This window comes from Muntiacus reevesi, chromosome X (assembly GCF_963930625.1).
Source record: "Muntiacus reevesi chromosome X, mMunRee1.1, whole genome shotgun sequence".
NCBI lineage: Eukaryota > Metazoa > Chordata > Mammalia > Artiodactyla > Cervidae > Muntiacus > Muntiacus reevesi.
The window spans coordinates 4072459-4086783 of NC_089271.1; the positions used below are offsets into that span (position 1 = coordinate 4072459).

The 14325-nt window shown below is 47.3% G+C and overlaps 1 protein-coding gene across 4 annotated transcripts in view; it reads right to left on the bottom strand.

The window, feature by feature from the left end:
* NLGN4X (neuroligin 4 X-linked) overlaps positions 1 to 14325 on the bottom strand; it is a 375796-nt gene that overhangs the window by 286194 nt on the left and 75277 nt on the right. For all 4 annotated transcript variants that reach the window (XM_065916280.1, XM_065916276.1, XM_065916277.1 and 1 more), the window contains one exon: positions 8017 to 8856. In XM_065916280.1, the coding sequence (XP_065772352.1) occupies positions 8017 to 8488 (472 nt within the window). In that variant the 5' untranslated portion in view covers positions 8489 to 8856. The remainder of the gene's footprint in view (positions 1 to 8016; positions 8857 to 14325) is intronic.

The following is a 14325-nucleotide window of genomic DNA, read 5'->3' on the forward strand; positions in this document are numbered from 1 at the left end:
TCCAACCCAGGGATCAAACCCAGGTCTCCCACATTGCAGGCAGATTCTTTACCAGCTGAGCCACAACGGACGCCCTTGTGGGTGGTGGGATACTGAACAAATAATGAGCAAATTTTCAGACACGCACACATTTTCTAGCAGACTCACTTGCACCTAACAGTTTCTTTTTTAATATTGCTAATAAATATGCATACATAGGAAGCGTGGTTTTTAATACATCCTAAGTGACTTGGATGAGATGGGTAGGTAGCATTACCGACACAATGGATATGAATTGGAGCAAACTCTGCGGCCTGGAGTGCTACAGTCCATGGGGTCACAAAGAGTCACACATGACTGAGCGTCTTAACAACAATGCTGTCACTGGGACTTGTTCTAGCCGTGGAAAAAACTTACAAACTGCCAACTGAGCTAAAACTCATATTCTGGAAGATGACAAATGCAATGGAAAATTCTCTTCCTTAGAGAACAGGTTTTTAACTTGTAAGGCCTGCTAAGCAAACAGGATCATTCGAAACATGGATAATTTCTAAACCCTCCACAGGATCATTCTTCTATTGGAGAATTTCTTAAGCTGAGAGAGAAACATGCATTGCCAGAAATCCACTCTCATTTAACCGTGTTCACAAAATACTAAATTCTTTTCAATTAGTCCTTGTCAGGGAGATATTTATCTAATAATCTTTCCTAATTATCTCCACTTACAAGCCATGTCTACACAACGTCAAACATCCCCCTGACATGAAAATGGGAAGCAATTAGTGACTCTCACGGAGCTTCATGCCAATGTGGACTGGCTAAAACACTGGTCTCATCGTGTTAACTTACACAGCTTTAAGTTTTTCACCTAGATTTTCTTGCCCTCTGCATACACCTGAACTATTTGTGACTTGATGAGAAGAGAAAGGCACTTAATTTTTCCTTTATCTGACATTAAAAAAAAAAAAATTGTGCTATTGTCTTTGGATGTTCTGAGAGCCTGTTCCAAGAAATGAATTTTAATGCTTCTTTGATGATTAATTTCTGTAAGTCAAATGGGATGCTAAAAACCCAGTTGACAACTCAGGCTGAAAAAGACAGAGCTTAGGAATAAACCAGAAGGTAATACTCTGCTCTTTGTTTAAAAAAAAAAAAATGCCATTCTTGATATACTGTCATTTGCAGCGACGTGGATGGACTGAGAGATGATGATACGAAGTGAAGTGATTCAGAAACAGAAAGACAAATAGCATGTGATATCACTTATATGTGGATTCTAACATAGGACCCAGAGGAACTCATCTACTAAAGAAAAAGGGGGAGGGATGGAATAGGACTTTGGGGTTAGCAGATGGAAACCACTGTATTTAGAATAGATAAGAAAGTCCCTCCCTATTGTTAAAGCCATATTAGGAACTGTCAGAAGTGATAGACTTTAAGTCCCATTTCCTAAGCTGACCCTTCCATTATGATGTATAAATACTTATGCTACATTCAGTCTACATTGATGATGTACTGATTATAGTAGACAAATACATATGTACAAATCAGCTGAAAAGTTCTGGTTCTGCGGGATTCCCTGGTAGCTCAGACGATCAACATTCTGCCCGTAATGCAGGAGAACCGGGTTTGATCACTGGGTCGGGAAGACAGACCCCCTAGAGCAGGAAATGGCAACCCACTGCGGTATTCTTGCCTGGAGAATCCCATGGACAGAGGAGCCTGGTGGGCTACAGTCCATGGGGACACAAAGAGTCAGACACGACTGAGTGAGTAACATCTTCAGGATCTCTGTTATTGTATTAACTACGCCTCACAAATATCGGATTAGGGGTTGGATATGTGTACAAGGAAATCTCCCAGCTCATCTCTACTTTATAGCCAAGGAAACTGAGGCACGCACTAGCAGAAGAACTCATAATCTTATAAACTAGCCCATAAAACAGCTCATAATCACTCAACGGGCAGAGGCACAGGCTGGCATTTGCACGCTGGCAGGCGTGTTCTTAGCCAGTCCATGCTGCAAGCTCAGCGGAAGGACCGAACCAAGCTGACAGTCGGAAGGATTCAGAAAAGTTGTCCGCACCTCTCTGCTCACAGCAGGACTGCATACAAGAGTCAAGGCACGGGAACAACCAGGGCAACCAGGTACACACAGGTGGATAGACAAGGTGGGGTGTAGGTGTAGGTGTGCAGTGGAATTAGCTCAGCTGTTAAAAACGAAATCCCTACCGTTTGTGACAGAGTGAGTGGGCCTCGATGGGATTACGCTAAGTGAGATTGGTTTTAAAAAACACAAACTCTGTATTCACATCTATATGGAATCTAAACATCATACTGCATCACTTATATGTAGAATCTAAAAAAAAAAATAGTACAAGGGAACCTCTTTTACCAAACAGAAAAACAGATGTAGAGAACCGAGTTATGGTTTCCAAGGGGTGAAGGGGGGGGGCAGGGATAAATTGGGAGGTTGGGATTGACAAATACACATCCCTCTATTAAAAAAAATAGATAACTGGTAGAAACCTACTGCATAGGACTGGGAACTCTATTCAACACTCTGTCGTTTGCTACGCCAGGAAAGAATCTGAAAAAGAGGGGATCTGTGTATATGTGTAGCAGATTCACTTTGCTGTAGAGCTGAAATGAACACATCATTGTCTATCATCTATACTCCAATAAAAAATATGTTTTTAAGAAGCATCAAACTCACAGAAGAAGAGATCAGATTGCTGCAGCCAGAAGTGGGATGGGGGGAGTAGGTGTGGGGTTTGGATGAAAGTGATCAAAATGTACAGGCTCCCAGTTCTAAGATAAACAAGCACCAGAGGTGTAATGTACCGGGTTGACGGCTGTCGTGAGCACTGCTCGAAGAGACACAGGGAACTTGGAGATCGCGCCAGTGCAGGCTCGATGCATGAGACAGGACGCTCGGGGCTGGTGCTCTGGGATGACCCAGAGGGATGGGATGGGGAGGGAGGCGGGAGAGGGGTTCAGGATGGGGAACACCTGTACACCCAAGGCTGATTCATGTCACTGTGCGGCAAAAACCACCACAATATTGTAAACTAATCAGCCTCCAAATAAAACAAATAAATTGAAAAAAAAAAAAGTACAGCCTAACAGTTCTCATCACTAGGAAAAAAAAAAACTTTCCTTTTTTTTCTTTTTCTTTTTCTTATATGAGATGTGTGGTGGTAGGTGGTATACTTGCTCTGCTGTATCTGACTCTTTGCAACCCCATGGACTGTAGCCCGCCAGGCTCCTCTGTCCACGGGATTCCCCAGGCAAGAATACTGGAGTGGGTTGCTGTGCCCTCCCCTCCAGGGAACCTTTCCAACCCAGGGGTCGAACGCATGTCTCCTGCAGGCAGACTCTCGACAGACTGAGCCTCCAGGGAAGCCCCTGAGAAGACGGATGTTAGCTGAAACTATTGCAGTGATCATGTTCATGGAAGTCAAACAGTCATGCTGTCTGCCTTCAACCTGCATGGTAGCGTCCCTCAAAGACATCTCACTAAGTCCGGGAGGGGAGAGAATTAACTGTCATCCTCTCAAATACATTCACCAGTCAGTTGTTTTTCAAAAGGGGAGAGAATCCACCTCACCCAGAAGAGATCAGATCTTGAGGTCTTGACAAAAAGAACAAGGAGCTGAAAAGATTATGCTAACAGGAGAAGAAGCCATTCAGAGGTACAGCTGCTTCTAAATGTCAGATGAGGGAAGAGAACCATTTGGGTGTTTTCCTTGATGCCATTCACTTACACCCACTCTGGGCATCTGGAGATTTTTTAAAGCGCCTTCATTATGTTCCCTTTCATTCGATCCCTGGGCTCGGAAGATCCCCTGCAGGAGGAAATGGCAACCCACCCCAGCATTCTTGCCTGGAGAATCCCATGCACACAGGAGCCTGGAGGGCTACAGTCCACGGGGCTGTAGAGTCAGACACGAACGAGCGACTGACATTTTCACTACGCTCCTGTGTAAAATCAGCATCGCCTTTGAATACTAGTAAGGTTTGCTGTAAACCTCTTTTAACACCGCCAACCAAAAGTTGGGTTTCTACTTTGTAGAGTTTAAACCTCACATCTTCAAAATCCCCACCCAGACATCACAACTAACGTTGACTCCTTGATACATATAACAGAAAGCAGCAAATTTTCAACTACCCAGCATTAAAATGACTGCTTGGTAAAAAGCAAGGTATTCTGGCGTTACATAGGTAAACAAAGGAATTACCAGCTCAGAATGAGTAGTAACGGAGAAAGTTCACATTAACTGTTTAGTGGTATGTGGGCTCTGTTTTCAATCAGGCAAGTAGTTTATGATAAATTTCAAACTGTGATAAAAGCTGCCCAAATTCTGTAGGAGGTTTCTGTTGCTGCCGTAACAAATTGCCACGGATGTTGCGGCTTCAAGGGGCAGCTATTGATGCTCTTAGAGTTCTGAAGCTCAGAGTTCCCCCAGGCTAAAATTGAGGGGTGGTCAGGGCTTTCTGGAGGCTCAAGGGGAGGCTCAAGGACAAGCCTCTTGTCTTTTGCAGATTTGAGAAGCCACCAAATCCCTCGACTTCTGGCTCCGCCTTTTCCTCAAAGGCAGCAATGGCCGCTGTAGCTTTTTCCTGTTGCTTTCCTCTGGCCCTGATCACCTTTTCTCTCACCCTCATTCACAATTAACAGTCTCTGCAATCACATCTGGACCCACCCAGATAAGCCAGAGTGTATTCTCTGCATCTTAAAGTCAACGGATAAGCAGGTATTAATTTTAGATGCAACCTCCTCTGCTTAGCACTCTAAGATGATAATAGTCAATGTCTCCCGGGTTTAGGACTTGCCCTTCCCTCCGCCTGCAGCCGTGCATGCCTGCTAAGTAACTTCAGTCGTGTCCGACTCTTTGCAACCCCATGGGCTTTAACTGGCCAGGCTCCTCTGTCCACGGGATTTCCCAGGCACAAATACTGGAGTTGTGTTGCCGTTTCCTCCGCCAGGGGATCTTCCTGACCCAAGGATCAAACCCACACCTCCTGCGGTGCAGGCAGGTTCTTTACCACGGAGCCACGTGGGAAGCCCGCCCTTCTCTGGGGAAGCCACTATTCTGCTTACAATAAATGTGTGTCTATGGAAATTAAGAATGGCCGTCTCTGTTGCCATGCCAACGTGTAAAGCTTAGCTGGAACATGATTGGTAGTGAGGTCACAAGGATCCATGGCTGATTCATGTCAATGTATGACAAAAACCACTACAATATTGTAAAGTAATTAGCCTCCAACTAATAAAAATAAATGAAAAAAAAAAAAAAAACCCCGAGTGCCAAAGTGGAATTTTGAATTCCAAATAGCTGGTATCACCATACATCCATTTAATCAAAGGCACAGTTACAAATTTCGATATGCCCTAAAGGAAGTGCTTTGCAGGGACCAGCATGAAGCCATAATTTTCATGTGTCATTATAGAAGTACGGTTTCTTCATTTAGGAATAACCAGTAATTAAACATCTAAGCTTCCACGTTCATTGTCAAATAGACAGGAGTTATCTTTTTTTAGACGGCACAGAACTTCTGACCCAATAGGCTGTGATTTTCTGTTTCTGGAAACACACAGGCATGTGGCTTCACTCACTAGCGAAAATGCATTATTTATATCTTATAGGGAGATCAATTTTAGCTATTCAGCCCGTATTATATTTCTGATTGTCCCGTCAAGATGGTGTGAGATATGGCGTGCAAAAGTGCTATAAAAATACCCAGGAGTCAACAAGTAGCACCGCCTTTATTCTTAAATTTAGATTGCTTCTCTGTTAGGCAGCATTTTTCACATGTTTTTTCCCCCTAATTTCTATTGAATACTGAACCACAAAGAAATGGCCGAATTGCTTATGGTTCCCATCCATGCAACTGCACACTCATGAGCCTGCCATCAAGGAAGCTATTGACTTTTCTTCCTGGATGGTCTAATTGCGCTCTACCTCTCAAGGCTCAGACTGTAAAGAACCTGCCTGCAACGCGGGAGACCCGAGTTAGATCCCTGGGTTGGGAAGGTCCCTTGAAGAAGGCCATGGCAACCCACTCCAGTATTCTTGCCTAGAGAATCCCGAGGACAGAGAAGCCTGGCGGGCTACAGTCCACGGGGTCGCAAAGGGCGGGACATGTCTGAGGGACTAACACTTTCACTTTTTCAAAAGGAGGCATCCTCTTTGAAGCGCGTTTCTTATTTGGCAGGGCAGCGCTCTCAAGTTAACCGTTCATAAACACCAGCATGTCAAATTTACTGTGAAGGCAATTTTAATCTTTTACCTGGGTTTGTTCCCTCTACCCTGCCTCCCCTTCCATCTTTGTTTTAATTCCTTGTGTGGACAGCTCATGATGAGAAAGTCCAGGACTTAGGTGGCTTTGAAAGGCAAACCCTTAATTCGCTTGGGGTGGGATTATCCATCCTTGTCGATGCACCAAGGAGGTACTAGGAGCTGCCACATGCAAGAACAGCTCAGGGCAGGGCACAGAAGTAAGGCGTCCGGAGTCAGTTTAACCCCTTGAACCCCATTCAGCCCTAGACTAGGCAAGGTGATTGGTTCGTCTGTCTCCATAGCAACAAGGAGGCTGTCTCCATGCCAACCTCTGCTGATATGATGAAGCCCAACCCGTCCGTATCTTTCCCTGGACATCCTCTGTCATCTCCCTAACAGACGCCTGTGGCCTGGTTTCTCCTGAACAGTCCTCACACCATCTCCCTGCGTCCGCCCTGAGAAAGAAACACAAGGCGGATGCGATGCAATTCTGGATATCCCTGAGTAACGTCATTGCTTGTGGCCAGACTCTCAGTTGAGTATCATGGACAAATATCTCTCAAGGATTAAAGGGGGTGAGGGGGGGAGGAAGACAAAGGTGTGCGTGAAAGTTACCAAGGAAATGGATGCACTTTGGTTTTCAGAGTAGACGAGGATGGCTACTATGACGCCTCTAAATTCTAAATTCCAGGAAGACGGCAATCTACCCTTTTCCTTCTCCTTGTATGAAAATAGCACATGTAAATAAGAAATGAAAAAGTGGGCTTATAGGCTTACACTGTTAGCCAGACTTTGGTCTGGTTGGTCTTTATCAAACAGTTTAATTCAAAATCTTCACGAACAAGGAGATAGCCAAGTTCCACTAGCGTGGGATTAAGTTATAATAATATATGGAACGTGATGGCTTTCACAGACTTTCTCTGCTGTGTTATCCCAACAAAAGAACAGGGTCATTTTGTTTTAGCGAGAACATAATTTTTCTCGTGGATCTAGCCGACTTCAGTCTGGTTGGCATTTTGAAGTCTACACAAACAAGGAGATACCCAAGTTTTACAAGCACTGGATTTAGATGGAACATTAGTGTTTCCAAGACTTTCACTGCTGAGTTATCCAAAAGGAAAGGGGGCATTGGGTCCCAAGCAAGAGCATTATTTTTCTGACACAGCTAGAGTGTTCCAAAGACACACATCTGCCGTTTGCCGGTATTGACTACTGGAAGGAAATGACGTCCAAGTTAACGGCGACGACGTGGCTTCTAAACAATCAAGTCCAATCGTCGTACGAACGATCCCTCGCTTGTGTATTTAAAACACCTGGTGGTTCCCCTTCAGACTCAAAAGGAAAAGCGCTAGCGTCTTAAGACGTTAAAGCCAAAGGCACTATTCCCGATACGATATTCATTGGGTCACTGAAGGCTGATCAGGTTAATTCTATCAGTTTCTTTAGAGTCACCTTTTACAGGTGATCCCAGCGTAACCTACAAGACTATAAGCTCGCATGGCTTCTCACCTGCGAATAAGGGTGACAGGTATACCATAAAGGCAATGTAGGAAAGAACTAAGCCATTCAATACAGGGCTGTCCAGCTGCGTTTAAATACACACTGCACAACGTCACTCGTGGTAACCGCTCTGGGAATATGAAAGGTAATAACTGGGTCACAGAGATGAGTGTGCTCAGGTCATGATAAAAGGCTGGCGGCACACGGCGGGAGGCCGACCCAGCAGGTGCGCCGGCCCTAGACGGGCACTCACCGTCCTCCGTGGGCACGTAGATGTTCAGGTAGAGGCAGTCTTCATTCTGGTCCTGCACATAGGTCATCAGGGTGTCCAGGTTGGCCGTGAACCACACGGGCAGCATGTCGTGCAGCAGCGACCTCTCGTCCAGGTGCTGGGGGCAGACGGCGGCGAACTGCGTGGCGTTGCGGACCCCGGTCCAGGAGGACGGGGGCTCCGGGGGCTGGAAGCGCCTCTCCCCGGTGGGGGGCGAGGCGTAAGGGACGCCCAGGTACTGCTCCACCGGGCCCAGGATCTCATTGGGCAGCGGCGTCCTCAAGCCTCGGATCTTGCCGTAGTTGGTGCCGACCACGGGGTACTGGGCCTGGCTGTCGATGAGCGTGAACTTGACGGCCAGGGCGGTGATCCACAGCAGGACGTTGGAGTTGACCAGGACGCAGACGGGGGTGAAGGCCAGCGGGAGCCAAAACAGTCCCTGGGGTCTCGACATGGCTCACCCGCACATCCAGGGTTGGGGACGTAAGGGTGGGGTGGGTGGGCAGGTGTCCAGGGGAGGGAAATCTGAGAAGATGAGGATGGGGAGTGGGGGGGCCCTCGGGGAGGGAGAGGGGCTTCCAAGGACCGAGAGCTGGGAGAGGCGAAGGGCTTCCTGCGGACGCACTCCCGATGGGGCATAGACAGAGCCCACGGTCAACAGCCAGCCCGCCGGTCGTCCTGGCCGCCCATTGCAAGACCGCTGCGCTGCCTTAATCCTCAGACCGGATTCCCGCCGCTACAGGGCTCCAAAGAGGCCGGGGCCGTCCAGAACCTCCCAGCGACCGCGATCCTTTATCAGAACGCCGACGCAGAGCGGGCGGCCTAAAGGGAAGGAAAAAGCAGACACGGATGATGGACGGGAGCTTCCAGGAAACCCTGCACATCACTCCAGAAAATCCTTTCTCACCAATCAGTCTAGTGCAACACCTCTCCAGGCGGTAGACTCCAGCCAGACGGTGTCCTGACTTAGGTTCCACGGTGAACTCCACCACAGACTACAAAATATTCTAGGAACCCTCAAGACTTCCTTACATGAACCAGCATGTCAGCACAACATGTATTCACAACGATGCAGACAACTGTATGGATGTCTCATTTGATTCTTGGGCTTTCCTGGGTGGCTCAGTGGAAAAGAACCCGCCTGCCAATGCAAGAGACGTGGGTTCCATCCCTGGGTTGGGAAGATCCCCTGGAGGAGGGCATGGCAACCCACTCCAGTATTCTTGCCTGGAAGAATCCCATGAACAGAGGAGCCTGGCGGGCTACGGTCCACAGGGTCACACAAGTTCCTAAGCGTACCAACTAAACAACAACTACAATTTCACTGTTTTTGATATGAGCCCGTCAATGGACAGGCACAACCAAATCACTGTCTCTCGGATGTTTAAGAAAACTGTCAGTTTACATATAAAACAGATAAACAGGAACCTACCGTACACCTCAGGGAGCTATGCCCAATATTTGATAACAAGCTTTACGGGAAAAGAATCAGAAACACATATACACACTCACACACATGTCTAGCTGAATCACATCACCGTACACCTGGAACTCACACAACACTGGAAATCAACTATACTTCAATAAAAAAAAATAAATATTTTTTTTAAAAAAGGCATCACTACGCCCTAAGATATTATGAGTGGAACTCTGAAAGTCTTCTAAGATAGGTGTGCATCCAGACCAGATAGGCTTCATGCCGCGTGGATGTTTATCAGCCAATACAAAGGCATGCCAAGGGGCTTCCGACGTGTCCGACTCTTTGCGACCCCATGGACTGTAGCCTACCAGGCTCCTCTGTCCATGGAATTTTCCAGGCAAGGATACTGGAATGGGTTGCCATTTTCCTTCTCCAGGGGGATCTTCCACACCCAGGGATGGAACCCACATCTCTGAAGTCTCCTGCATTGGCAGACAAGTTCTTCACCACGAGTAACCACTTAAGAGCCCCAACACAAAGGGAGCATCAAATTGAAAGAGTCTGCTAACACCAAAGACGTAAGAGACACAGATTTGATCCTTGGGCCAGGAAGATCCTCTAGAAGAGGAAATGGCAACCCACTCCACTATTCTGGTCTAGTGAATCCCATGGACAGAGGAGCCTGGAGGGCTACCGTCTATAGGGTCTCAAAGAGTCGGAACACGACTGAAGTGACTAAGCATGCATGCAGACAATGAATACTTATCGGTCTTGGGCAGCTCAATAGCAAGCATCTAGGCTCCAGATATCGTTGCCCTGAACCTTAGCTTCCTTGAAAGAGACAGAACAACGTGGTACCTCTCCAGTACCATCAAGTCATGCAGCCTTAGTGGTATCAAGCCATCATTCATCATCAAGAGCGTTGGTGCAGCGATCCTGATTTTTCTCGTCAAATACTGCCCGCCTTCGAGAGGAAAGCCTGCAGCCTATGGAAGAAGCTGATGACACATCTAACCTCTCTACCTGTGGAGTTTGGGAGGAGCCCACTTTGAAAGAGTGACATCCTTGGGAATGAATTCCCTGGCGGTCCAGTGATCAGGTCTCCACGCCCTCACTGCCAAGGACCCGGGTTCAATCTCTGATTGTGGAACTAAACATCCTGCAAGCCACCTGCTTCCCCTCCACCTCCCCTCAAAAAAAAGAAAGCAAAAACTGACCATCTCAATGTGTCTCACTGTGGATCCCATGACTCTCAACAGATAAGGGATGACACACCTGAGTATTACAAATAATGCATTAGAGGACAGAAAATATTTCAAGTGATGATACAAGGATGTTACTTTTTAAAATCAACATTTTCTACTGAAGTGTATAGTTGATTATGAGCTTCACAGGGGGCTCAGTGGTAAAGAATCTGCCTCCAACGCAGTAGACTTGGGTTCGATTGCGGCGTTGGGAAGAATCCCCGGAGGAGGGAATGGCAACCCACTCCAGTATTCCTGCCTGGAGAATCCCACGGACAGAGGAGCCTGGTGGGCTACAGTCCATGGGGTCGCAAGAGCCGGACACGACTTAGGTGACTAAACAATATAACTGATTATACTGTTGTGTTAATTTCGGCCTTACAGCAAAGTGATTCAGTTGTAACTTGACATACTTTAATAATCCTTTTCATGATAGTTTATCATAGAATACTGAATACAGGTCCCTGTGCTATACGGGAGGATCCTGCTGTCTCTCCATTCTGTATATAAAAGCTCACATCTGCTAACCCTAACTTCCAACTCCATCCTTCCCTCCACCTCCCCACCGTTGGCAACCACCAGTCTTTTCTCCATCAGCTGCTCAGTCGCTCAGTTGTGTCCAACACTCCTTGTGACCCCCATGAACTGTAACCCACGAGGCTCCTCTATCCATGGGATTCTCCAGCCAAGAATAATGGAGTGGGTGACCATTCCCTTCTACAACTGTCCATCAGACCCTGCCTTTGAAAACATAGCACTCTGCAACCCAGAATACACGAATGTGTTTCTAAGGACACAGTGGGTTATTCAAGAGTCTTTCTGGACCAGAATGTAATTATGCATCTCATTTCAGGGAACAGGGCTGAGCAAAATATGTCAAACAGATAATTTACTTTTTAATGAAACGTAGCTGAGCCAGATCTGTCTATCGGGGAGCTAGAATATCCCTGGGGGAAGCTCCACCATCCGTGACATCCCGGGCCGAGCTAATCAGAGCTGGATGAAAACACACGAGACGCCGGGTGGTAGATCAACAGGGAAAACTCCACATCGCACCCAAGAGCTGATTGCTGTGTCTGCGTCTATGTTTGCACTGGAGACCACACTTGGATTCCTGCCATGCGGTGATCCAACTGCTGAATAATTCAGGGACAGAAAAGAATAGGGCAGAGGTGTTGAGTTGCTTGGACACTCTGATCCTGAAAATCCTTTCTGGTTTAGAACCAGCCTCGGCAGGTCCTTCTCAACCCTGTCTCACGGTCATAGGAGGTGTCAGTCATATCCGATTCTGATAGACTTGGGTGGCCAGATGCTACCCCTGTGTAGCGGGGAGATGTGACTCAACCTCTCTGAGCTTTATGTGGATGGCATGTCATGCCTTCTTCAGGGGACTGGGGTGAGCCAAAGGGTCGGGGTTTAGAAAATGTCCCCTCAATATCAGGAGATGCTGGTATATAGTTGCTTTAGAATGTTCAACTACTTGAACATTGAGCAAGGGTCAATGAGTGAGCCTTGACCCTTTGGTTTGATTGCTTTAGAAGGTTCAACTACTTTCTACTCTTTAGCAAAGTGAATCAACTGTACATGCGGATAGATCCCCTCTTATCTGCATCTCCTTCCCGTTTAGATCAACACAGAGCACCGACTAGATATCCTTGCACTGGACAGTAGATTCTCATTGAAAAGTGAAAGTGCTGGTCGCTCAGTCGTGTCCAACTCTCTGTGACCCCGTGGACTGTAGCCCACCAGGCTCCTCTGTGCATGGGATTCTCCAGGCAAGGATGCTGAAGAGCGTAGCCTTTCCCTTCTCCAGGGGATCTTCCCAACCCAGAGATTGAACCCAGGTCTCCTGCATTACAGGCAGATTCTTTTCCATCTGAACTACCAGGCAAGCCCAACAATACTGGAGTGGGTAGCCTATCCCTTCTCTTGGGGAACTTCGCAACCCAGAGATTGAACCTGGATCTCTTGATTTAGAGGTGGATTATTTAGTGTCTGACCCACCAGGGAAGCCCAGGTTCTCATTAATTATCTATTTTATAGATAATATCAATAGTGTATGCACATCAATCCCAACCTCCCAATTCATCCGACCTTCTCTTTCCCTCTTGGCATGCATACATCTGTTCTCTACGACTGTGTCCCGATTTCTTCCTTGCAAGCAATATCATCTGTACCATTTTTCGGCATTTCACATATGCGTGTTAATATGCAGTATTTTCTTTATGTCTTCCTGGCTTGACATGCAGGGAGTTTGTACACACAGCTGCTCAAAAGGCTCCTGAACACAGAGATAAAATGCACTGAGGTCAGCCCCCTGTTGGTATGAAGCACATATAGAGACAGAGCGAGGATTTTAAATTATTTGAGCCTCGTTCATTTCCTTGCTTCTAACTCTTTGTGGGGGCGGTAACTGAGTTAGCTTACACAAGGCACCACACCGTCCCTGGAAGGCAGCATTCCATACAAGGAGGATTCAGCTGATGCTTTCAAACTGTCTTGCTGGAGAAGACTCTTGAGAGTCCCTTGGGCTGCAAGGAGATCAAACTAAAGGAAATCAGCCCTGAATATTCACTGGAAGGGCTGACGATGAGGCTGAAGCTCCAATACTTTAGCCACCTGATGCGAAGAGGCGACTTACTAGAAAAGACCCTGATGGTGGGAAAGATTGAAGGCAGGAAGAGAAGGGGGCGACAGAGGATGAGATGGTTGGATGACATCACCGACTCGATGGACATGAGTGTGAGTAAACTCTGGGAGATGGTGAAGGACAGGGATGCCTGGCATGCTGCAGTCCATGGGGCCGCAAAGAACTGGACACAGCCTAAAGACTGAATAACAACGAAAAGCACCCAGGCAGGGAATCGGTCCCAGGACTGACAAGGTGTGCGCCTCGATCAAGGCTGGTCCACTCCATCATCCCTTTAGCTCCACATATGAGAACACCTCTGAGAGACACGTTGTTTAGGACTGAGCCAGTGGGGTCACACGGAGCCTTCACGCTTGACTCCTATGCTCAAGACAACCTCCCCACAAGGAGCCGGGGGGCCACAGAGAGAACAAGAACCAGCAGGACGTTGGAGGAGGAGCCCGGCGTTGGCGTGGGGTGGGGCATTACCCGGACAGTCATGACGTCCAGGCTAGGCAGTCCCAATAACCATAGGTTCCCAGCTGCCCTATGTCCTCACGGTCTAGAATCTGGCAATTTGCACGAAATGGAGAGCCATCAGCCTCCAGCACTACCTCTCAGAGTCCGCACTGCCGACACTTCGGACCCCACCGTTCTTCAAGTTGCCAAATATTTGAAGGTGACGCGTGTACGTATGCACACAAACATTTATCTGGCGGCACTGGTAATGCTCAGCTCTTCCCATCAGGTGGCCAAAGGATTGGAGCTGCAGCTTCAGCATCAGTCCTTCCAGTGAATATTCAGGGTTGATCCCATTTACCATGGACTGGTTTGATCTCCCTGCCATCCAAGGAGGTCTCAAGAGTCTCAGTTTTGTCTCAGTCTTGCTTACTATACCAAGTAGATTTAGCAATTCAGGTTTCAAAATCAAGATTGTCTCCAGACATTGTTAAGAGGCCCACAGGGGGCAAAGTCATCTCAAGGTAAGAACTGCTGGT